This window comes from Lethenteron reissneri, chromosome 26 (genome assembly GCF_015708825.2).
Source record: "Lethenteron reissneri isolate LAM-NWPU_2019-01 chromosome 26, ASM1570882v1, whole genome shotgun sequence".
Classification (NCBI taxonomy): domain Eukaryota; kingdom Metazoa; phylum Chordata; class Hyperoartia; order Petromyzontiformes; family Petromyzontidae; genus Lethenteron; species Lethenteron reissneri.
This window is the reverse complement of record NC_083804.1, coordinates 8,231,655-8,257,607: the sequence shown is the minus strand read 5'-3', so window position 1 is coordinate 8,257,607 and position 25,953 is coordinate 8,231,655. Positions and strand designations below refer to the sequence as shown.

The 25,953-nt window shown below is 50.0% G+C and overlaps 2 protein-coding genes across 4 annotated transcripts in view; both read left to right on the top strand.

The window, feature by feature from the left end:
- The first annotated feature begins 404 nt into the window (after positions 1-404).
- Positions 405-20,876, top strand: TGS1 (trimethylguanosine synthase 1). Of its 3 annotated transcripts, none has more exons than XM_061559969.1 (14): positions 405-702; positions 2,648-2,790; positions 6,309-6,400; positions 7,034-7,410; positions 7,906-8,911; positions 8,996-9,122; positions 9,339-9,434; positions 9,915-10,089; positions 10,628-11,030; positions 12,050-12,175; positions 16,129-16,260; positions 17,744-17,960; positions 18,366-18,444; positions 19,448-20,876. In XM_061559969.1, the coding sequence occupies exons 2-14, from the start codon at positions 2,684-2,686 to the stop codon at positions 19,553-19,555; spliced, it is 3,045 nt and encodes a 1,014-aa protein (XP_061415953.1). In that variant the 5' UTR covers positions 405-702; positions 2,648-2,683; the 3' UTR covers positions 19,556-20,876. The 3 variants fall into 3 exon arrangements, with proteins under 3 accessions (XP_061415953.1, XP_061415954.1, XP_061415955.1); XM_061559970.1 differs by lacking the exon at positions 405-702 and adding an exon at positions 735-1,089; XM_061559971.1 differs by lacking the exon at positions 405-702 and adding an exon at positions 1,164-1,298.
- Positions 20,877-25,201: 4,325 nt separating this feature from the next.
- LOC133347590 (oxysterol-binding protein-related protein 2-like) overlaps positions 25,202-25,953 on the top strand; it is an 82,365-nt gene continuing 81,613 nt past the window's right edge. The window contains 1 exon segment of the mRNA XM_061559993.1: positions 25,202-25,478. The gene's annotated coding sequence lies outside the window, so the exon portion shown is untranslated.

The following is a 25,953-nucleotide window of genomic DNA, read 5'->3' as shown; positions in this document are numbered from 1 at the left end:
TACGTGACTTTACCGAAAGAACCAAGAATATGAATCCCTGCAGTCACGAAAGCTTTAAATCTAAATTATATATGTTAACACCCATGAATTTGCATGTTATGGGATTACATTTTTTTGAACGTGTAACCATGTAATTCAAATCCAGCCAATCCACACACAAACCTCTGTAACCGAATTACCAGGGCCACGTGTTCGCATTCGATTCACGCGCCGCGTGCATCTAAAGGTCACGTGGGACCCCCCCTCCCATCCTGGCTTCCTGGTTTGAGGAACCTAAGCGCCCAATCAGCGTCGAGCTTTAGGCGGGTGGGCGGGGCGGACCTTATCGCAACGCGATTGGCTGAACCAACTTACTCGTCACGTGGTGCGCTCGTGACCAATCTTTGGCGGGAACGTTTGTCGACGCGCACTGGGAAATGTAAAGCGCGGCTCGATTCTCTACAGGAGAATCGATATTCGCGATTCCGATACTGATTGCAATTGAGAAATCAATCACCGTGTTGTCTTGCCCGTCTGTCAGTGTCAAGTTTGCTCGATTAATTATACCCAAGCTATCATTTGTGCGGAAATATAAGCTCGAGAAACGAAACCTTCCCCACCCTCACAATCGTTTGTGAGACTTGATGAATCGAACTTTGGAGTCGCCTTGTCGATACGCCGGATCGTAATCGACACGCGGCTGCTGCGACTGCGGAGCGCAAGGTGAGGTTACCCAGTTGCCTGGCAACCGCCGTTACCCTCGAGTTAAACTCTCGCCGATTTAATGTCGCCCGTGTTGTCGATTTAAAGCTTTCGTGACTGCAGGGATTCATCTTCTTGGTTCTTTCGGTAAAGTCATCACGTAGAAGGGAAATAATAAAAATAAAACATAATAAAATACAATTCTCACGACGTTTCGGCCACATTTTATTATTTCCCTTCTACGTGACTTTACCGAAAGAACCAAGAAGATGTCGCCCGTGTTGTTGTTGGTGTTGCTGCTGATGCCGTGGCAGCTGCCGTGCACCGCGCACGTGCGCAGATAAAGCCGCCACTGTACGCCACGCGGTGGGACAGTGCACTGTATACACGTGGAACTTCTTTCGCACCGTACGTAGCCAACCGCGCCGATCGGAGGTGTGTCATTGAAAATGTAATTATTGTGTACGTATGGGCTGCCTTTTTTCGACGTGGAAGGCGTTTCCACGAGTTCAAGACAACATCGCAGTCGTATAATTAAAGTTAATCGGATGACGCCGTATTATTAATCTCTGTGTTTGTAAAACGCACCGGAAAGTAAGACGCACCCCAGTTGCAAGGCAAGGACAACAAAACTAAACGCACACACACACACAAAAGCAGTTCTAATAATGAGTTTCCACTCGAGGTGATTTAAAAGTGCTAAATAATCGGAAGGAAGTGTTTCAGTTTCATTTATTAGGTATAGCCCTGTGAGCAATTCGGCTCTTGAATCGGGTGCAACCGCAACAAACAAAAAACTAAAACATGAACAAGAAAACATCTTAAAGTGACTAAGTGCAAACAGAAAAATCAAGGAAAAAACTGCAAAGTCTTCCAGAAAAAAATCACCGTACACCAACGCTGTGCAAAAATCCCATTGGGATGCAAGTCAAACAACAACAACCACAAGACAACTTAGATTAAAGCCATCATTCTAACCCCGTACTACAACAAAAAACATGGCCAAACCCAAAAACACGTTTTCGAAATCACCAAAATAAAGCCATAAAAGCAATGTTACAGTGATCATAGGAACTGTGACCAAAATTTCACAATAAACGACACGAGAGCGTTCCAGACGGCCGCGAGGAGCAGCGTCTGAAAACAGCGCCTCTATCTGTGATGATGAGCCGAGTTCGCGTGGTTGATGATGATGATGGTGGTTTATTCTCCTCGGTACTACGTAGTGTGTTTGTTTATAACTCGTTAAATTATTTGGAGATGCTGCTGTTGCTGCTTTGGCAGTGGTGCACAACCACAACAAAGCCCGATTCGGTCGATGTACCTTCATAGCACACAAACGCGGTACAATGTTACATTGTGATAACTTGTGCCAATGTTATAATTGCTATATTACAACGGACCATTATACTACTAATGGCCGTTTGTAAACGTTTTGTGTTCGGGGCCGGTCCATAAATGACGTCACGCACTGGGGGGGGGGGGGGGGTCAGACCTGTGTGACGATGTGTGACGAGGGGGGGGGGGGGTTAAGAAATGTGACGTCACATCAAAATGCGCAACTTTAAATAAGTATAGACGACACGTTCTACTTAATTAAATATACTTTTTTATAAATGTTTTCTCCTACAACATCAGAGTGCAGCGCCGCATTAAATATGCACTACAATGACAATAGTTTAAAGCGATTTGAAGCATGTTTTATATTTTTTTGGGGGGGGGGGGCAGAGCTTTGTGACGTCATATTTGAGAGGGGGGGTCTGACTTTTTGTGACGCCGTGTGATGGGGGGGGGGGTCAAAAATAGCCCAAAATCGCGTGACGTCATTTATGGACGGGCCCAAAGCACAGTACGAGGGTAGCCGGTTTCACAGCGCGGATCGCTCATTACTGCACCCACCGCTTGCCGTCATAAAGAACACACGGCTCCTTTTTTTATTAACAATTCTGCTGCTGTGTTCATCCAGCTACTGCAGGCGTCAGCAGGGCTCCGAGGGCTGGCCATGATGTACCACAGCAGCAGCAGCAGGGTGGCTCAGCTGCTCCTGCAGCCCGAGGGGATGGACCCCAGTGCGGTCATCACGTGCGTGTGCAGCCGCGCCTTCGTGAGGTCAGTGGCTCACCCACCCACCCAGCTGAGGCCGCTCGTTTAAACCGAAAGGGGCCATCCGTTTGGTAGGTACGCAAAAATCTGTCAAAACCTGACCCCTCCCTGTACGCACGCAGACTTATTACACCCCCCCTCCCCACCTGCGTACGTCCACGCAGAAACGATCAAGGATCAATAATGTTAACGTGTTTAAGCAAACAGTCCACCGCCGGACTGTCTAACTCATTTGAAGGCCCATGTAGACAAATTATTATCGAGGCTTCACCCCCCCCCCCCCCCCGTACGTACATCGTCAGTAGACCCCCCATACGCAAGCGTAAGCATTTTGGTTACCCCCCCTCCCCCCTCCATGTGTACGCACTCAATGGATGGCCCCTAACACGACAGTTCTCATTCCGAACTCGACAACTGTCCCTCCCGCCGACTGGAGCTGTATAACACGCTCACGCACACACCGCGAAATTCTCAAAGAGCAAAGCTTTGTGTTCACCTCACCTGAACCTATCTCGTACCCCACCTCACAGAACTTCACCCAGGGTGATCTGTGGGGGAAGGGGGGCTGTAAGGGACAGTGATTGGTTGTGGGGAGCTGTGGGGGGCTGTCAGGGTCCGTGTGGGTGGTTTCTGCCGCTGACCCACGAGTGGTTTTCCATCTCCGTGGTGAGAGACAGTTTGTTTCTTCTGGGCTCCCCCCCCCCCACCGCTCGACTGCTTCCTACACTTTAACCTCTGTCTTCGTGCGGCTGTTGTGACCGGGGAGCATTGCTTATGAAACGTAATGATGTGATGATATTGGGAATCAATCCCTGCAAATGTACGTCCATCGATCCAACGTCGTTCACTATTGTGGTGCCGCAGTACGGGAATCGCGCGATGCAATTTGCTCCCGTTTTTTTCTTCATTTTTTGAATGCGCGTCGTCGTTGTTGTTGGTCAGACTTGGGAAAAAAACAAGTGTGAAATGGGTTTGACCTCCCCCGCCGGTGCGAGGCTAGCCAAATTCTGGGAAGAAAGTAATTTCTGTCTGGTGTTCGATGCCGGTCTGTCGATGCCTTCTTTTAAACGCGGTAAACAGACGCTGCTAGAAAGCATCGATCCCACAGTCTGTCCAAATAACATTTCAGTTTATTTGGCAATACGTTGATGGGTTTTTTTTGCGCAGAATAGGGCCCCCATGGTGGAGGGCTCTTGCCTATAACAGCAGGCAACAAGTCGCCTTTGTTTAACGGGCCACACCTTGTTGGTGAGACTCAAAAAAAGTCAAAACTAGGATTGAGTTTCCTGCTTAAACAAATGCGAATACTGTAGCTTGATGTACGTAGAGATATATATATTTTTGTGACGAGAAACTGACTTTTGTATTACCCACAATTCTCCATGATGGCCTATGGTGAGTATCTGTCAGTCGTCCTCTCTTAGTTTTTTGTCTGTGTCCACATCAGTCACGTAATGACGCATCGATGAATCTATTGCATATATGTGGTAAAATGATTTATCTTCGTCTGTCCATTCACGTGGCCCTCCATCTGTCTGTCCATGTAGTGGGGACCGGTGGCGCAGCGGTTAGCGCGCCGCGCTACGGACCCGGCGACCCGAATTCGATTTCCGCTCACGGACAACAACCTGTAACGATTATCTGAACCGGTACTGGGACTCCCTATGGACAGTGAGGGGAAAAAAGTACTTGATCCCCTGCTGATTTTGTACGTTTGCCCACCGACAAAGAAATGATCAGTCTATAATTTTAATGGTAGGTTTATTTGAACAGTGAGAGACAGAATAACAAAAAAAAAAATCCAGAAAAACGCATGTCAAAAATGTTATAAATTGATTTGCATTTTTATGAGGGAAATAAGTATTTGACCCCTCTGCAAAACATGACTTAATACTTGGTGGCAAAACCCTTGTTGGCAATCACAGAGGTCAGACGTTTCTTGTAGTTGGCCACCAGGTTTGCACACATCTCAGGAGGGATTTTGTCCCACTCCTCCTTGCAGATCTTCTCCAAGTCATTAAGGTTTCGAGGCTGACGTTTGGCAACTCGAAACTTCAGCTCCCTCCACAGATTTTCTATGGGATTAAGGTCTGGAGACTGGCTAGGCCACTTCAGGACCTTAATGTGCTTCTTCTAGAGCCACTCCTTTATTGCGTTGGCCGTGTGTTTTGGGTCATTGTCATGCTGGAATACCCATCCACGACCCATTTTCAATTCCCTGGCTGAGGGAAGGAGGTTCTCACCCAAGATTTGACGGTACATGGCCCCGTCCATCGTCCCTTTGATGCGGTGAAGTTGCCCTGTCCCCTTAGCAGAAAAACACCCCAAAGCATAATGTTTCCACCTCCATGTTTGACGGTGGGGATGGTGTTCTTGGGGTCATAGGCAGCATTCCTCCTCCTCCAAACACGGCGAGTTGAGTTGATGCCAAAGAGCTCCATTTTGGTCTCATCTGACCAGCAACACTTTCACCCAGTTGTCCTCTGAATCATTCAGATGTTAATTGGCAAACTTCAGATGGGCATGTATATGTGCTTTCTTGAGCAGGGGGACCTTGCGGGCGCTGCAGGATTTCAGTCCTTCACGGCGTAGTGTGTTACCAACTGTTTTCTTGGTGACTATGGTCCCAGCTGCCTTGAGATCATTGACAAGATCCTCCCGTGTAGTTCTGGGCTGATTCCTCACCGTTCTCATGATCATTGCATCTCCACGAGGTGAGATCTTGCATGGAGCCCAGGCCGAGGGAGATTGACAGTTCTTTTGTGTTTGTTCCATTTGCGAATAATCGCACCAACTGTTGTCACCTTCTGACGCAGCTGCTTGGCGATGGTCTTGTAGCCCATTCCAGCCTTGTGTAGGTCTACAATCTTGTCCCTGACATGCTTGGAGAGCTCTTTGGTCTTGGCCAAGGTGGCGAGTTTGGAATCTGATTGATTTCTTCTGTGAACAGGTGTCTTTTATACAGGTAACAAGCTGAGATTAGGAGCACTCCCTTTAAGAGTGTGCTCTTAATCTCAGTTCGTTACCTGTATAAAAGACACCTGGGAGCCAGAAATCTTTCTGATTGAGAGGGGGTGAAATACTTATTTCCCTCATTAAAATGCGAATTAATTTATAACATTTTTGAAATGCGTTTTTCTGGATTTTGTTGTTGTTATTCTGTCTCTCACTGTTCAAATAAACCTACCATTAAAATTATAGACTGATCATTTCTTTGTCAGTGGGCAAACGTACAAAATCAGCAGGGGATCAAATACTTTTTTCCCTCACTGTACGTATGTTGAACCCCTTTTGCATTGTATGTAGCCAACCGTGCTAATCAGAAGTGCGGTAGAAGGACTACAAACCAAACTAAATGCAATGAGTACCCGGTGCTGTGTGTAAATAGCACCACTGGGGAGGCAAAAGCGGCCGGGCGTGGTATTGGCCACCCACCCTCTCGTATGCTGTGCGGGCCTTCATAGGTGTTCGCTAACAGCACTTGTCCTAACCGTCTGTAAATAGGCTGTCTTTGTGCCTCACAGGGACCACGAGCTGTGCCGCTGGGGTGTGAAGGGAAGGCCCACGGACGACGAGAGCTCCGAGGAGCACGAGGACAACAATGACAGCATCCCGCGTGAGTTTCATCTCTTTCGTCAGCAGTTCACGGAGATTTGAAATCACTCGTAAAAAAAAGTAAATTTTGCTCCTTTAAGACGTTTGTAAAACCATGTAATGGCTTTAAAATGTATTTGTATGTTCAAAAATCAAATACGTGAACCGTATGCCCTTTTATGTTTGCTTGTCAAGCAAATAAGTTGCGGTTGCAGTGAATGACATGTCCAAATGAGCTCCCATGCGACGGATTCGATCCGATTGTAGTTACAATCTGGACGCTACCGTAAAAACAATGCTTAAATCACAGCACACAACGCCAGGAGTCGCTGCCAAGGAGAAATATTTTTTGGAAAAGAGTAAAACCTGTCTGGTGTATGTATGTTGAACTTCTTTCGCACCGTACGTAGCTAACCGTGCTAATCGGAGGTGAGAAACCTGCTCGGCTTGGATGAATAAAACAGGGCAATTCAGATTTTGAGACGTTTAAATATTTCTCATATTTATTAATGGCATCATTCTAATTGTTATTGTGACAGGAGCTAATTTCCAGTTTGTAAACGATTCCATGAAATGCACAAGGCATTAAATGCACTTTTAATATAGGGCTAATTGTCGGTGGTTGAATTGTCACATTTACTTGTACATCACACAGCCTCCAGTGCCTTGGAGTCAGAGGAAGAATATCAACCAGATGAAGGGCTTGGCCAGTGTGATGATGATGAGGATGATGATGGAGGAGGTAATGTGAGAGATGGTGGAGGAGGGGATGGTGAAGCTGATGATGATGAAGAAGAAGTGAGTAGTGAAGAGGACGGCAAAAATGGAGGTTGTGGTGCTTGTGAAGACACTGATGACGACGATTACAGCGTCAGTGATGGTGGCGACGTTAGTAATGATGGCGGCAAAGGGACAGGAGGTACAGAAAAGAGGACTCTGGGCAGTGAACGGAGCGAGGAGGATGAAACTGAGTTGATGAGAGTCATGGGGCTTCCAGCACAGTTTGTCAGCTCGGACAGAAAGGGAAGAAAGGTTAGTGTGTGTGTGTGTGTACACACATCGTTCTTTTGAATGAGCACGTTTTGATCGGTATTAAATGTTTATCACCTATTCATTACGTTGATTGTGTCACGCAATTTAATTAACATAGCAGGTAACGATTGATAATTAAAATTGATTCTTAAGATCGCAGTACGTGAATAAGAGCATCACCGTGAGAATCGATTATTTACAATTTAGGCAAATTACATGCGAATTGTCATCCACATGTGGGGAGTGGGGGGGGGGGGTGGGGAGATGCTCATCCAGCAGCGGAGTGACAGACGAGGACTGCTCGTTTGTATATTATATTAACAATTTTTACTGAACAATTTTTTACTTTACCAGGTAAGGCCCACTGAGCTATATAGCTCAACGAAGTGGCTTATCACGTGGGCATTCAGAGCAGCCAAATACTCCTAAGCGCATGTTGATTATATGTCGCTGGCGCAGGTTTAACGTGCGCATGTTGTGTCGCGCGCTTGTCAGTCTGGCGGCCGTGGCGCCGACAGTCACCCTGGGGGCTCGCGCTGTCGCTCGGCCCGAGGGGGACGCGGAGCAAACGGTGGCCGCGGGGAATCTCGCTCCGTGGGGACGCGGCGGCACCGGCGCCCAGCCACGGGGAGGCCGGGGGTAACGACCAACGCGGCACTCGGCAACGGCTGCGCTTCTACCACTGCCGCCACAACCACCGTCCGCACTGCCGTCAACACAACCAATGCCGTCGTCGGCATCGCCGATGCCACCGCCAATGCTGCTGCTAGCACCACCAATGCCGCCGCCACAGGTGTGGGGGAGGAGGCGTCCGAGGCGGAGTGGCAGAGCTACTGGAGCCTGTATGGCGAGTCGCTGCTGTGGCAGGCCTGGCTGGAACGCCACCCGGGGTGGGGTGCGGGCGACGAGGCGGCGCCGGCGCCGTGGAGCGGCGAGGATACCCGCCCCGAGTGGGATGCGCATGCCGCCGAGCAGCGCTACCTCTACCGCGAGCACTTCCTGTACTGGAGCGCGCAGGGCTGGGGTGTCGACACGCGGGGTGCCGGCGACACTGCATGCGTGGGGCCGGCGGTGGCGGTCGGGGGCGGTGGCGACGGAGTGGGAGCGGAGATGGGCGACGGATTGATTGAGAGGCCTGCGGGGGCGACTGTGGGCGGCCCTCGCTGTGAGAGCGACGGCGGCACCCCCGCGATGTCAGCATGCGGCGTTGACGGCGGCGTTGGCGACGACGACGGCGTTGGCGGCGGCGCCATTGACGACGGCGTTGGCGACGACGACGGCATTGACGACGACACTGTTGACGATGGCGGCGTTGCCGATGTGGGGCGCACCCGCGCGGATGGTGACGCGCCGGCGGACGTGCCGGCGGCGTGCCTGGGCGTGGCTCGCCTCTCCGTGCGGGATGGTGACACTGGCACGACGTGCCAGCGGGGAGGGGGCGGCACCGCCAAGGGCGGCCGCCGGAGAAACAAGGGTCAGAGGTCGGCAGCGGGAGCGTCGGGTACGAGAGATGAACACGCATTGGGAGTAAATGTTGTAGATGATGTGACTCGCCCCTCACTGCCGTTCTACCTGTCCTCCGTAGGGAGCCCTGCTGGTGGGTACTCAGGGCCCGGGGGCTCACGGAGAGCGGACCGTGGTGAGGGTGCGGCCGGAGAAGACGGTGATGAGGACGGGCCCCCGGATGAGGTGTCTTCTAAGATAAAGAGGAGGTGAGTGCGCGCGGTCTAGGCGGTTGAGGGGACGGACGGGAACTGAGGGGCGGCAATGTCAAGATTTTCCTGTTTGGTGGCGCAAATGGGCGCGGTTCGTGTGTCACTCTGTGTGTCATGTAAAGCATGTTGTATGTGGATATCGCATCCATTGTACTGTGCGTGTTGTGGTATATCGTATCCATGGTATTATGTGCGTCGTGTTGTTTGGGGCAGCCATGAGCTGGACGCGGAGGAGAATGCGAGCGTTCTCCAGGACGACCCCTACCTGGCCCTGGGCTTCCGCAGCGACCCGGTCGGCACGGCGCGCAGGTGACTCACAGAGGCCGCCCGCGGCTGAGATGCCCCTCTGCTGTGAACCCTAGTGGTAGCGGTGATGATAACGGCGGCGGCGGTGGTGGTGCTGTTAATGATAATGATGGTGCTAATATTAATGCTGCAGTGAGCATAAAAATTGCGGTCGCATTAGTGAACACGATGGTGGTGATAGCTATAGTAATGGTGGTCGTAGTATTAGCGATGGTGATGAGGACGAAGGTCGTGGCAGTGATAATGACAGAGATCTTATTTATCATGCAAATGATGACGGTCCAAGTAACGATGGCAGTGACGGTGGCGTTGTTGACGACGATGGCATTAAAGGTGGTGGTGTTGACGACGGTGGCAGTAGCGATGGTTGTGATGGCGCCGGTATTGATGACTAGGCAGTAATTATGGTCATGACGGCGGTTGCGTTGACGGTGAAAATTATGACGGCGACGATGTGGCTTTGCGCGCGGTTCCTTCGGCAAGGTACCGGGAGCTGCCGCGGGTCGGCGTGTGCCGAGCGACGTTCCACCACCGGCGTCTGCATCAGGAGAACGCGAAGCTCGACATGCACGGCTCCAAGAGCCGTGCTGCCTCCCACCTCTTCTTCACCGATGCCGGCGAGGCGACGCGCGCCAAGAGGAGCCGCGTCCTCCCTCAGGTGCCCGAGCGCCATGGAGTCAGATCAGACACATCGACACACCTACCTTCATCAGCACACGATCCTACCTGCCGGCCTGCCTGACTCCCGACCAACATGCATACCTACATAATCACCTGTCTAGCTATGTAACTGTCTAACTACCCACCTACCTATCCACCTGCTTGCCTGACCATCCATCTAGCCACCTATCCAATCACCCAATTGCTACTCTCACTTGCTTACCTATACAATCAACTACCTACGCACCTCACCTGAATAAACACCCGTTTTGCTACGTAACCAATTAATTACCCTCACATCTACCTACTTAGCTAGCCACTCACCTACTCGCCTACATAACCAAATAATTATTTCCCTACCGACCTACCTCGCTTTCTACCTACTTAACTACCTAGCCAACTAGTCACCCATCTACATAAATAAACATCAACTTGTCGAGATAACCAACTAATATTCCACCTACCTTCCTCCCTCCCGACCAACATACTTACCGGCCTACCCCACCCACTCGACCGTGTTTCCCTTCTGGCCACAGGTGAAATCATTCCTGGAGAACCACGAGAAGGCATCCAAGTCTCACGGCGCGGCTCTTGAGGAGACCCAGTCCACTCCGCAGCTCGTGCCTGCAGAGAGAGACGAGGAAGAGGAGGAAGGCGACGAGGAGGAGGAGAAGAAGAACGGCGATGACGAGTGCGGCAATGAGGATGTGGCGGTGGGAGCCGCCACCGGGGGAGCCGGTGACAGCCGCGGTGGCTCCGGGGTGGACAACTCTGAGGGCGAGTCTCGTCACGGCTCGGGCGACGGCCCCCTCGGGACAGCGGGGATGTCGGCACCGCGGCAGGAACAGCACGGTGACGGTGATGACGCCAATGACGGAAGAAGAGGAGAAGGGGAGGACACGCGGCAACACGCGGCCAAACGTGCTGGGCTAACGAGAAGTAGGCAGCGCTTCTTTAACCGTGGAACCGTTTATTACGCGTAGGAATTCACTGTACCCCCCTTCCCCCGTGGGTTAGGATTTGATTGAAAATGTTTTTCTTTTCAAATCTCCGTTGTGCTTGGAATTACACTGGTAGGCAGTGGAGGTGGAGTAATGAGTTCAGCACATGTGCAGGAGCTGTGTGGAGGACTAGGAAGTTTTTGAAATTGCTTTTTTGACTAAATAAGAGCACTGTACAAAGCACAAACCGTCACAATGGGATGGGAGGGGGGAAATCCCAAACTCAGTGCTCTTGGGATTTGGGAAAGGGAGAAAATTGGGCTCACTGCCCCACCCAGGTAGGGACTACGAGCGGGAGTATAGGAGGGGTCGGGTGGGGTGGGGGGGAGGGGACAAGTAAGTTTGTGATGGCTTGCCATGTTATGGCAAATATAAAGGTTGGCATTGCTATGGATTGTTAAAGCCCATGAGAGATGGTGGTAGCTTTGGAGGCCTTCATCCAGCAGTGGATAGATCAGCTTCTTAAAGCCTCTCCATACTCAGGGCGGTCACATTATATATCTCCTAAATTTCACATTGTTATGCAAATCGAAGGTTTTACACATTCGGATTTAATGTGTTTTTCTGTAGTTGTCAATGACTGCGCTAAGACCATCAACCCGCCACGCTTGCCAGCCCTTTTTCATCACCGGCAGCCGATCTACCTGGATTTGAACCCAAGTTCTCGGTAGTGTCTGCTCAGTATCTCTGACCTTTGACAAAGCCGGCCGCCTCTCCGGCTACTCTTTGATGAACGTCCTCACGAACAGGCTGAAGGGCATGCGTGCGCGTTTGACGCTCGCGTTCCTGTATCTTGTGTAAATTCCACGGCGGCGACCTGACCCTGCATGCCGAGCCTTTGAACCCGTCACCCCCAGTGGGGAGCGTGCGGTAACCGCGGGGTCGTCCGGCGACGCGCGTCGCTTCATTGGACGCGCCTGTCTGTATCGTTTCGTACGTTGCCACGTTTCCCTGCAGAGAAGCGAGGGCCGCGGTCGGACTCGATGCCCCTGGATGTGGCATCGGACCCGGAGCTGATAAAGTACTGGGCGCAGCGTTACCGACTCTTCTCGCGCTTCGACGAGGGCATCCGACTCGATCGCGGTGAGGAGATGGCCCATGCGGCCGCCAATGCCAACTGTGGCTCAGTGGCTTCTTCACACTTAAGTACCTCCGATTGGCACGGTTGGCTACGTACGGCGCGAAAGAAGTTGAACATACATACTCGAGTACAGGTGTCCCTCGCTTCACGCGGGTTCAGTTTGTGCGATTCCACGCTGTGTATGGGGCTAACCTATTTCTACCCAAACTTCACTACAGCTGTCTCCTCGCGCAGTTTTGCTTTGTGGGCCCTTTTTATGGAACGCATTTACTGCTACTACCGCATAGAGCGAGGGGGAAACCTGCACTTGCACTGTACAGCCGAGCCGCGCGCCACCCCTGCACAGCTCGGGAGGAGGCAGCCTGTCTTCCCACTGCAGAAACCGAGCCGTGCCCCCAAACGTCTCACACAAAGATCAAATTATCAACCATTTTTATTTTACCAGGTAAGGCCCACTGAGCTATACAGCTCTTTTTCAGAAGCGACCTGGCCACAAATAATAACTCATCGACGTGGATTATCACGTGGAAATTTATAGCATCCAAATACTCTGAGCGCATGTTGATTCTAAATGTGTAGGGAAAAACCGGAGGATCCAGAGAAAAATCCACGCAACTACGGGGAGAGTATGCAAACTCCAAAATATACAGGCATCAGGGACTGGATCTAACCCATAACCTCCTGTATACCAGGCGAGGTAGTTAATATCTCGGCTGGTGTCGGATAACAGAGCTTTTGCTGTATTCGCAAAAAAAGAAATAGAGCAGAAATAAAGGAAATCGATGGATTTGGTCACTTGCGTCTCTGCACCTCCACCTCCCTCCACCTGGGGAAAACCGCGTGGCTTCCTGCCTCCTCTGCCCAGTGCCGCTGGCTTCCTTCTCTCGCGCAAGTGATGGAATCATTTCCAAATGTGGCTCGTGGTTGGTAGACTAAGGGCAAGGCGCTCGCTGTCACTCGAACGCACAAAATGGATTGTGCGGTCATGTGTACGCAACTTGCGGTGGGGGTAATTGAGTTTGTTGGACAAGCCTGCATGTGCTCCCTCAGCTTCATGACGTTTAATATAATAAGTATATATAGGATAATGTATTTCATGAGCTCTCCGATGTAGTTTGTATGTATGTAAGTATGTTGAACTTCTTTGCACCGTACATAGTCAACCGTGCTAATTGGGGGTGCAGGAAATTTCTGGCTTTGGCATGCGTTGTTCGGCACGGTGTCCAGACGTTTCGCTCCACGTACTGGGGGCTTCTTCAGGAACTAAAGTCAGAACGGTCTTGCCAAGCCGTCGACCTCTCTCAGGGTCCTGCGATTTAGCTGCAACTGGGAGGCTTTATCGATCATAACCGCTGTGATCAAAGTTCAAAGCGAGATGATCACCTCAGCCCAGTCACAAACAAAAAAAAACAACCCTTGATAAATTTAGTTTGTCACTTAATTTGATTTATTTTTGCTCAAGAAAACTTCAAATTTCAGTTGTATGTCAGCCCCTGACACTATGTGATGCACTGCTCACTTTGACTTCGGTCCTTGAAGACGCTGCTCAAGAAGCTGCCGGCACGTGGAAGCGAAACGTTGGACATTTGTGTCGAACGAGACACCGCGGCATCCTGCGCGGTAGAATCAATTTCGTTGCACCGTTTCAACGCTATTGTTTTAGCGAGACAGCGGGACGCGCAAGCAAGGAAGGAAGGAAGGAAATAATTGCAAATGTGGATTCGTGACAGCGTGAGTGACGACAATTAAAACGTGTGTTGGGTCAAGTCGTTTAAAATCTCCACTTGCCCCGGCTGTCGTTTATTGTTGCAGCGTTTGTTTAACAACGTCGCGGGTGGGTCATTAAAATGCTGCAGGTCAGCGCTAGAATGTGACAAATTACGTGACTTGGCAAGATGATAAAATATGAAGTAAATAGACTGATTAGTTCATGGCCACTCTGCGAGACTGTTCACCTTTTGGCTGTTTACTTTTATTTTCCTGCTTACTATCACCATCATCATCATCACTATCATCAATAGCCTTGACTAAAGCTGATGGTCACCATCAACATTATTAGCCTTGATCAAGCCACTACTGGATGAAGGCCTTCCCAAGCCGCTGCCATTTCTCGGGATATTGCGATGCCATGAACCCATTGAGCACTTTCACATGAGCTGGTATCAGCAGTTAATCTCCAATAGGGACGTCCTCTTGAGGCACATTCCCTCCTTTGTCCCAGTGTGAGCACACTGTCCATTGCAGCCAATGGGCTGCTTATAATGCTATTATACCGTTGCAGTATTTCCTGGTTATTCGCGAGGGATACGTTCCGGAGATGCTCCTGAATAGCGAATTTCGCGGATAATGATCCTGGCGTATGTCTGCAGATGCTCCTAAAGCTTCAATAAGTTATTTCTCTCTCGATCTCTCTTATCTCTTCTGTTCGTCACGTCATCTCTCATCACTTTCCCGCACCGCACTCTCTCTCGTCGCTGTCTTTCTCTCTCGGTGCAGTTGTGTAGACTTCCAGATGCGCTTCGTGGCTAGGCAAAATCGCGGCTAGCAAATCTGTGAGTAATGAGGGGAATATTGTACTCGCAATCCATCACATACACTCTAAAGCTAATGAACCAAGTTACATTCTCAACCCCGAACTCAATGGCGAGTGATATCTGATTTCTTCTGGGTCCCACCACCCCCCACCGCCCCACATAGTGACCAGTGTGGTCAAGTATAGTCAATTAACCCCTCCCCCCCCGAGACTGACACGGTGCAAGGAGGCCTCCATCCAGCAGTGGATAAATGAAGATCTGTAATCTGTCATTAATCTCGGATGATTAACGATCAGCTTGCTGGGTTTGTGGTTTGGCCTTGCCTGTTCTCTCTTTCTCCCAGTATCTCCTCCCCCGCTGCTTGTTAAGGGACGGGCCCAGTAAAACAAATTGATTGTTTTTGTTTTTTTTGCGAACGATTTGTTATTCAAGTGCACTCTTGTGATGAAATGAAAAGCCTTGAATCATTTGTTTGTAGGCCACTGCACTCGAATAGAGGTAATGGATTAACTGTGGTTGCCGATGGTTAAACAGAACAGAAATCATTGGAAGCACAAACTTTGTGGGATGATTTTAATGTGCACTGCCAAAACCGCGAGCATTTTACTAGCAAGATTGAAATTGTGGTGATTAGACATGCACAACTGTGCTGATACGTTACTGCTGTAGAAGATGCCAACACTTCACCAGCTGTTCTTCCGATAAAATGTTGCTTCTGTAGATTAATATTCTTGATCTTGGGTTTCAGAAGGATATTTTTTTGTTATTCCCAAGATGATGAATCTTCTTTTTACTTGCTTTGCACGTAACTTCATATGGTGCGTACTCGCTCAAGAACACTTACCCAGCAGTCTGTTCAAGTCCTAATGGGGGATCGTAGTCATTGTTCACAAAAACACAGCAAGTTGGTGTATTAAGCTATAACACCGGGCTTGTCCTGTCAGCAAGCCTTCCACACTTCACGTATCCTCAAAGTTCAACAACAACAACAGCTGCCATTCGCCACGAAATGGCGGTGACATCACCACGGCGCTTTTACCAGGCTACATGCACTTTGAGGCCATGTGACGTGTTGAAGGCTCGCTTACCAGAGATCCTGAAACAGACCCGTTTGTTTTGGGTTGACTTAGACGACTGGCAGATGCATCATCAGTGCTCTCGATTGTGCCAACCTGCATTTTTCTGCCCGACGCTCCGTTTCGCTTGTTTTTGTGAGCGTCATTCTTCCGCCCTCCGTTGTCGTTGGACGACGACTGCCTCCCAAAGTTAATCCACCCTGGCCAAAGTGCCACAGCGATGCCATCATTACTCAGTGGTGAATGGCTATAGTCGTTATTGTTGTTATCATGTGTACTTAAATATACTTTATAAACATGTGCTCCCCCCACCACCACCTCCAATGCCGGCCGGTGCCGGGCCAGAGGGCTGGTTCTCGGTGACGCCGGAGCGGATCGCCGAGCACATCGCCCAGCGCTGCCAGTGCGACCTCATCGTCGACGCGTTCTGCGGAGTCGGGGGCAACGCCATCCAGTTCGCGTTCACCTGCGAGCGAGGTGGGTGGCCTACAGGGTAAAGGTTAAAGCTGCCGGGTTTGCTGTCTGTCTGGCGCTGGTCGTGGCTTAGTTGTTTTTTTATTACTGCTCTCCGACAACAATTGAAAGCGTTAATGCATCAGCTCAGTCCATCTGCCTGGGTCAAGATAACCTGCTTAAAAGATGATTCAATATAAAAGACGTTTTATTGTGAAGTTGTGCTGCTTTAAGGGAATTCCCTTGGGAAACTGGGGGTATTTGATCAGAGGGTTTTTTCTTGAAAACCTGTCAATAAAAAAACCATAGTAACATAGGTTAGCCTTTTCGGCTCAGCCGATAACGTCACACGCCCTCGTGCACTGTGAATTGATTTTAAGGCTAAGTTGACCGAGGGGATGACCAGAAAATGTTTAAGCACCACTTCCAACTGACCAGGAATTGAACTCTGGTTGCTGGGTTTGTCGCACAATGCACTTACCACTGCACCAGAACCACTGCACTATTATTCCCCGCTCGCTCACTCGCAGGCGCGTACACACACCACGCACAGATACATTCATTCTTCATTCGATTACGTGAAAAGCCACAATTACATTACATGATTCCCCATAGATCACAGCTATAAATCACCATCAATTGTCTGCCTTTGACCAGTGACGTGAAGCGACTGTGACTACTTATCGTACGATGCTGATTATATGATGGGTGGCACTGTGGTTAAAACGCTCGACTCACAGTTGGGTTCAAATCCCTGTTCGAGGTCGATTCGAGCCCCATCATAATCCTATTTGGTTGTTAAAATACGTACTGCTTTGAGGAAAATCGACGGTGGTTGTCTTGCAGTCTCCGCCATGGGATTGTGGTAGTCTTTGCGTTAACTTCCCACAGAATTGGTAACAATTTTTTTCATCAACCTTAGAGATGACAGGACGTGTCAACCCCGGACTGCGATTTGATTGCATTTGAGATCTCCCTATTGTGAGTCGAACGTTCTGACCATGGCGGTACCCAGTCAGATCATCTCGTGATACAACACGGGAGTAGAACACAGTTCCCTTATGAATCAGGGATTGAAACGGGAAGTAAGTTTACCTTCCGCACCCAGCCACCCGTCCAGTCCTAACCCTAACCAACTAGACAGTAGCTAAAACCCTCACGAGCCAACCAGACCCTGAACCATCCCTCTACTCTAGCCACACTACTCGCCAGATCCTACCCCTCATAAACCAACCCCCCCACCAGCTCATAAACCTCCGCCCTACTCCTAACCCTAACCACACCACTGGCGTCCCTTTCAACACTGTCATCACTCGTTTACAAACGCCGTCAAGTCCCTATCTTGGCGCTAATGCACTCACGCTCTCACACACACACTCGCACACTCAATCACACACATGCGCGCTCACTCACGCTCCCACACACTCGCACATACACTCGCGCGCTCACTCACGCTCTCATACACGCTCCCATACACTCACGCTCGCGCTCGTTGGCACGTCCGCAGTGATCGCGGTGGACATCGACCCGGAGAAGGTCGCGCTGGCGCGGCACAATGCGCGCGTGTACGGGGTGGACGACCGCATCGAGTTCATCGTCGGCGACTTCCTGGCGCTGGCGCCGCGCCTGCGCGCCGACGTGGTGTTCCTGAGCCCGCCGTGGGGGGGCCCCACCTACCTCGACGCCCACGCCTACGACCTCGACTCCATGATGACGCCCGGCGGATATCCTTTTATGCGAAAGAGAACCGCCAGCGCCGCAGCTCCGAGTTGCCATTGGTCGATCTCGCAGCCGGACGAAGGCCCCCTCCTTGCCCCCGCGGGCGTGCGGGTCGTTGCGTGCGTGCGGGTCGTTCGTTGCGGGCGTGCGGGTCGTTGCGGGGGGCGTTGTTTGACCGTATGGGACTGTGAGAGGTGGCAAACGGCTTTGCAAGGCCTTTATCCAGCAGTGGATTGATCAAGGCTAATAACGATGAGGATGATGGTAGTAGATATCACAAGTAAAGAGCGTAGAGACCTACAAACAATAGGGAACAGTAACAATGGCAGAGTGGCCACGCAGAGTGGCCGTTGCCTCTTCATGGCACGAGTGCGGTTGTGTCTGGTGCCCGACCTTGACCCATGCTGCACGTTTGAGATTTTCCGGCTGGCTCAGCAGATCACGCCGAACATCGCCTTCTTCCTCCCTCGCAACGCCGACGTGGATCAGGTGAGGGCGCTCGGAGTGGGCGGCTGCTATGGCTGGGCAACGTGTGTGTACGTGTGTGTACGTGTGTGTACGTGTGTGTACGTGTGTGTGTGTGTACGTGTGTGTGTACGTGTGTGTGTACGTGTGTGTACGTGTGTGTGTACGTGTGTGTACGTGTGTGTACGTGTGTGTACGTGTGTGTACGTGTGTACGTGTGTGTGCGTGTGTGTACGTGTGTGTGTACGTGTGTGTGTGTGTACGTGTACGTGTACGTGTGTGTACGTGTGTGTACGTGTGTGTACGTGTGTACGTGTGTGTACGTGTGTGTGCGTGTGTGTACGTGTGTGTGTGTACGTGTGTGTGTGTGTACGTGTACGTGTGTGTACGTGTGTGTACGTGTGTGTACGTGTGTGTACGTGTGTGTGTGTACGTGTGTGTACGTGTGTACGTGTGTGTACGTGTGTGTACGTGTGTGTGTGTGTGGAGAGTGGTCATCTCAGTCAGTCGACCCGTGGCACCTGGGTCTGCCCCGTGACCTGCCAGCGGGCGTTCGACACTTCACGTGGCCTCAAGGTGCACATGGCCTGGCACAAGCGTCGTGGTGACGTCACCGCCACTTAGTGGCGAATGGCGGTTGTTGTTGTTGGAGAGTGGTAGTGTAGCGGTTATCGCGCTGCGCGACAAACCCAGCGATCTGAGTATTTGGCTGCGATACATTTCCACATGATAAGCCACTTCGTTGAGGTATCCATCTGTGACCGGGCCGCTTCTGAAAAAAATTGCTAAATAGCTCAGTGGGCCTTACGTGGTAAAATAAAAAACTGTATTTTTTAATCGACTGATATCGCGCACAGCAGTGTGTGTGTGTGTGCCACCTCCGATTTGCACAGTTGGCTACGTATGGTGCGAAAGCAGTTCAACATACATACAAAATGCGCAGCAGGTTCCCCGCGCGCACGCGTTTCAATGGGTGTAGGTTGCCAGTGCGTCGTCATGCCTTACGGAGACTCTGTCTGTGCCGCAGCTCACGTCCCTGGCCGGGTCCGGCGGGAAGGTGGAGATCGAACAGAATTTCCTCAACATCAAGCTGAAGACCATCACGGCGTACTTCGGAGAGCTCATCGAGGACTGACAACACCTCGCTTGCACGACTGCTGGAAACCGCGAGCCGTTGCTCTCCCGAGGAGCGGCTCATTTCTGGCCCCGGATCACCGACGTAAGCTACTGGGCTGCGTGGCCTCAGCTCTCTTCCGCTGTGTTCTCCCCTTGCCCCCTTGCCGCCCTACTCTATTCTCCACGGCCTTGGTGGGTTGGCCCGGAAGTTTTTTTTTAACAAAAGTTTTGTTTTGAACGCGAGTGGGGAAACTGTGGACTTGGGGCTGTATCCGGCCCGTGCGGTCATGTCATCGAACCCCATCCTCATGAGGCCTACCGCTTCGAATTTTTTTCATGTCTTTTCAAGCATCTTCATTTGCAGAACTGCAACGAACTTGATGGTGTTGATAAAAATGCTGACCACACCACGTGTAAAACTAAAAGCACACTTCCTCACCTCACGCTGAAACTTGCCCTTATTTGCTCATTTCATCTTGGCGATTTGCTTCATGGGTTGACTCAAACCGCGCGTTTGCTGAGTTTCTGCGGTAAGCACTACCAAATCAACAGTATATACATTTTCTTGATTCTTCCAGTAACATGCTGTTGTAAATGTGCCAACTCATGTTGTGGGCCCTAGGTCGTACTGATGACCATGCCACCAATACACACATGTGGCCCAAATGAATCATTCTACTACAGAGTTATTGAAAGTGTTTGTTCATCATTCCACTTATAACTTGAGTACCGAGAGTAGTCCAAGGATGAGCAGTGGACAGAAAATATGCAAATGTAGAATTCCCCGTTCCAAGATGCAAATTTGTATTTTAAAGGGGGCGTGACCCCATGACCTGGAGAATGTTTATTGGCGAGGACTATAAGCATCGCGACCACCGCCTCACTGCCATCTGCGAGTAGCAAATCATTCGATAATGGGTAAATACTCCACAAGTGAGCGACGGTGTATGTTTGGGCAAGGCTAGGAGAGCGAATGGGGATTGCATGCCACACTCATCCATTGTGGCCAATAGATGACAACTGCGCACAGAGAGCCTTGCGGACAGGGCCGTGGTTCCGAAGGTTCCATTGAAACTCGTTACAAAAATGAACGTATTAACAGTAACAGGCGTCTTTTTCAATTGCCTAGTTTAATTGTGCGTCCTTTACAAACTGTAATTCTGCGAATGTTTTTCTCTCTCGAAAAGTTGCATTACCATGAGATTGCTGTTCTGCCGTGAGTGGTGTTGAGCACATTTTATGAAGATGTACTCCTCTCGGCGATGCACTGGGATTTTTGTATGAAGCGACGGGGTAACATTTACATTTATTTGTTATTAAAAGTTGTAATCGTCATTGCTGTGCGTTTGATTTTGTGCCTTCAAATGCCACGCAGCCCCCAGGCTTAGTTTTTTTGTTGTTTAGATTATCTGGCAGTGGTGTTGCTTATGCGTGTGCAGGTGGTTAAACTGCACAGGGTCCCACTGGCCAGAGAGACCAGCACAGAGGGGGAAATTGGACAGAGGCTCCCATTGTCTGCACTAGGGTCCATGCCAACCACCCGACACCACTGCCCTGGATTATTGACCCCACAACCCCTGGCTACCAGAAGTCGTGCGGTGTAATTACCAAGCGATACACTCTCATTGGGGCAGAGCAGTGGCGCAGTGGTTAGCGCACCACACTAAGAACCCAGGGACCTGAATCCGATTGCCAGCCATGGCCAACGTTGCAGTGAGTTTGGTTGCCACCTGCCCGAGTGTGACGCTGCGCAGTCTTGGACTTGGCATCAGTGTTTGGGTGGCAGGAATTCATTTGTACCGACATCTGATGGAGGGGGGGGTATTGTGTTGAACTCTATACTGGTAGGAACCTCCTGGTTACACCAGCCCACAGGGGATTGTTGTGTCTGTCGTGCAGGGAGGGGCTGGGTGGGGAGGGGCTGGGTCGGGAGGGTGAGGCTGGGGAGGGGAGGGTGGGGCTGGGGAGGGGCTGGGTGGGGGGTGGGAGGGGTGGGGCTGGGTGGGGAGAGGCTGGTCACCGCGGCCCGGGGGTTGGTGACCCCTGCTTTAAGGTACAACACAGAAATGAGTTTTGCTGCACTGCCCTCTGCTGCCAACCACGTAATATGTTGTAAGAAATCTGGCTCATAGCGCTCGTGGGTTGATTCCGTCCTTCGTCCAGGTCCGTTACCGGGTCGCCTTTGGAGAGAGTGTGATCCTCACCAATCGTCACGTCGTCGTTTCGAATCCTCCCGCTTGGAGGACTCCCAATCCAATTTTAATCCTGCTGGACAAAACACCAATTTGCTGATGGGTGGACTTATTCCTGTCATGGGAATGCGAAATTTGCACCACGTGGGCCGACGACAACCTGGTGCAGTCTGACTGACATCGAGAGGCGTGGACTTGGCCTGCAACGACGATCTCTAGCACCCGACTGTGCTACGGTGGTGAGATGTCAACTACCTCGCCTGGTATACAGGAGGTCGTGGGTTCCATCACGACCCTGACGCGTGCTGCTGTATATTTGGAATTTGCACGTCTCTCTCCCCGAGGTCGCGTGGATTTTTCTCCGGATCCTCTGGTTTTCCCCTCCACTTTTAGAAACATGCGTTTTGAGTATTTGGCTGCTATAAATTTCCACATGATAAGCAACTTCGTCGAGCGATCATTTGTGGGCAGCTCGCTCATGAAAGAGAGCTATGTAGCTCAGTGGGCCTTACCTGGTAAAAAATTAATAGTTTAGTTCGATTGATCTGCTTAATGATGTCTACAAATGAAGGGGGCGTGGGTAGTATGGGGGGGGGGGAAGTGGGGGGTTAGTTACTAATGGTGTTCAATCCAATTGGTCAGGTGTCAAACGGCGGAAGATGCCGATACCTGATGCACACGTGGGAATTCAGATTTCTTGTGTGTGTCCACTGTTGCTACGAACACCAAACCATGGCCCACGGAACTTGGCACTTCCCGAAGCGTACCCATTTGAAGGCGGTTGGGTGAGTGAGTTGATTGGCATGACCCCTGAGATTCACCAACTCTCAGACAAAGCAATTGAATGACTAAATCACTTCGGACTGCCGACTGGACATCTGTGAAAAAGAGCTTCATAGCTCATCGGATTCGTCCAGAGTGTATAAATATGCTGACATTTCGATTTAAAGCTTTCGTGACTGCAGGGATTCATCTTCTTGGTTCTTTCGGTAAAGTCACGCAGTCTTTCCGACAGCCCTGTTCTTCACCTGAGGACGGCTGCTTGCGTTGTGGCCGAAACGTCGTGAGAATTGTATTTTATTATGTTTTATTTTAATAATTTTATTATTTCCCTTCTACGTGACTTTACCGAAAGAACCAAGAAGATGTTGACATTTCTTAATCGTTGCTCTTGAGTGGCCACGTGGAAGTGGCAGGGGCGTGGCTTCCAGCGGAGGTGGGCGTGTCTATCTGTAGAGGGCGTGGCAAGTATGGGACCGTGGATCTGTGTCGTGGCTATCAAGGGAGTATTCTGTTCCAGGATAACATTAATCCACGACAATTAATGATACATTACGTTCATGCTTTAGGCCCATATATGGAGTAATGGGGCGTGACTTTTCCCATATGATGAATACTGGAACGGCAATCGACGTTTTTTAACGATTCAACGGTCGATTAAACGGGAAACGACGTGCATCAAGCATGGATCAAGCATGGTGATTCCTGTTTACATGATTTCTGTATCGAAACCAACGAATCGTGGTACGCATAATTATTTCTGGAACTAAAGAGACGATTTCTGGATCGAAAAAGTCCAAATGAAGCCGGCCCTTGACGCTGATTGGCTTCCTTAATCATGAACACAATTTATAATAATACATTTAATTTATTTGTTTCAGTTTAATTTATTAGGTGTAGCCCTGTGAGCCATGAGGCTCTTGACTCGGGTGCAACCGCAACAAACAAAACATGAACAAAGAACATCTTAAAGTGACGTTTCGCAACAGAAACATCCAGGAAAAACCAGCAAAAATCTTCCACAAATAAAGCACCGTATATAAACGCTGTGTGCAAAGATCCCAATGGGATGCAAGTCGAACAATAACAACCATAAGACAATTTAGATTAAGTTATTAGGCTAACTCTACTACAACAAACATGGCTTATAACCATACGTTTTAGAAATCACCAAAATAAAGCTATAAAAACAATGTAACAGTGATCATAGGAACTGTGATTTAAATTTAACAATAAACGATATACATAACATGTACGACCTAACTTTGCAGCCATAGCTGGCAGCATGAGTCACTCCATAACAGCAGGAGTATCAGCAGGAGCATAAAAATGTTTCAATGCACCTTTCAAGTTCAGCACACTATAATCGAAACTCAAGATCATACTTTGCAGTGGACATCCGGAGCGATGCATTTGATTTCAGGTCACTGCATAGCAGTGGCAGCGGACGGTGTACAGCTCCTCAAGAGCAGTTTTGAGTGCAGATCTCATCGGGTAGTGATCCAAGTTGCAGTTTATTGGCGATAGCATTCCAGACCCTGGGGGCATCAACAGCAAAGGCCCTTCCTCCAGTATTTGTACGGCAATAAGGAATGTGAAGCTGGTAAATGAGCGAAGACCTTAGGTCACATTTGTTCTTCAAAACAGTGAGGAGATCCAGCAGGTAGTCTGCTGATTTTTATGTAAGTACATCATGAATAAATAAGATTTGATGCACAAGCCGTCGATCATTAAGATATGTTGTTGTTGTTTGACTTGCATCCCACTGGGATTTTTGCACACAGCGTTGGTGTACGGTGTTTTTTCTGCAATATTTTTGCTGTCTTTTCTTGGATTTTCTGTTTGCACTTAGTCACATATTCACTTTAAGATGTTTTTTTGTTCATGTTTTTGTTTTTTGTTTGTTGCGGTTGCACCCGATTCAAGAGCTGAATGGCTCACAGGGCTATACCTAATAAATGAACTTGAACTTGAATGTTAAGTTTGACCCAATGTAGAGATCGCAGTGGTGGGTCCTAAATATGCAGTTCGATGCCAAGTGATAAATTGGGTCAAGCTTCTTCAGTAAGGCGCCTTGGAAGATTAATGTTAAGGAAAGGCCAAGAGAGAATAACTAAATAGAATAAATTGACTTAAGACATTGTCGGTGAAACGAATTTCCAACGGTAAGGAATTCCACAACCAAGGCGCATTCATAATACAGGTTTTTGGGGGGGGGGGGGTTAGATCACGTAGGTAAAAATAAAAATAATAATAGAAATGAAATAATGATTTATTGTGACTTATTCTTTTATTTCTATAACTTTTTTTTATTTTTTGCCTTCGTGACTTTACCGAAAAAACCTAAGAGTATGAATCCTTGCAGTCACGAAAGCTTCAAATCTACTGAAGCTTCGTCCGAAACCGTTGCGTCACTCGCTTAATAAACATTGCGGGGCGGGGCTACTCCAAAAAAAAGGAGGGGGGGGTGGCTGATGACCCCCTTCCACCTGTCACCCCTCACCCCCACTTCACCTCACCCCCCCCCCACTTACCACCCACCCCACCCCTCCCTCCCCTCCCACCTCATACACCCCACCCAACCCACCCCTCAATCGGCGCCAATTGGCTGAGCTTGCCCCGTCGACGTCGACCAATCCGGGGTGGGCGTGGGGGCGGGGCGTTGCGCAGGGGGCGGGGCGTAGCGCGGGGCGTGGCGCGGCGCGCTGCCAAATTGCGAGGAGAGTGGCGGCCTCCTCCTCCAGCTCAGCGGTCCGCCGATTTATTCGCTCGTCAGCAACATCATCATCAGCAGCGGCAGCGTCTTACACTCACCACTACAATATTCCTTCGTCGCCAGCTGCACGCAGCCACCGGCGGTATAGAATAACTAGCAGCAGTGACCACGTCTGGCTGCTAACTACTGTTGCTCCAGAAAACAAACAGCGGTTCTTAATTGACACCGGGAAAGGAACGCTGGCAGCGACGCAGGTACGGGCGTAAGCTTGTTGTTACAAAGCGCGGTGTGTTACACGTCTTGTGTGTGTGTGTGTGTGTTCATCACGAGGTGCACCTAGCCTGGCACGGGTCCGCGGTGTCCTCGCTATTCGCGGGTGTTATTGTGTGGTGGTTTCGTTTCGACTTGTGCCCCTCGGGCCTGCTGCCACGGCCTGCTTTTGTGTGCGACTGAAGCCTGCCGCCACGGCCTGTTCCACCCGGCCCCCTCACGAACGTTGACCGTGCTGAATATATGTCGTTTTTACTTAGCTCTCGTTATTATTGTTTGTAGTTGTTTTTGCTAATGGGGTTACCGACGTACGAAAGCGCAAAACGCGTTTAAAAAAAAAGTTATTAATTCATTACAAATCACGGGACGCTGAGGCGAATTCCCTCTGTTCGGTGTTGTGGTGGAAAATTGCGTTGGTGACATTTGCCTTGTTTATAGTTTCGCACGTGTAATTGGAGC

Bases quoted from the DNA above. Each gene is read 5' to 3' on its own strand.
- TGS1 (XM_061559969.1), top strand. From the start codon at position 2,684: ATGATGTACCACAGCAGCAGCAGCAGGGTGGCTCAGCTGCTCCTGCAG. The intron at 8,912-8,995 runs GTACGAGAGATG...TGTCCTCCGTAG, and splicing joins GTCGGCAGCGGGAGCGTCGG to GGAGCCCTGCTGGTGGGTAC. The intron at 16,261-17,743 runs GTGGGTGGCCTA...GCACGTCCGCAG, and splicing joins CGCGTTCACCTGCGAGCGAG to TGATCGCGGTGGACATCGAC.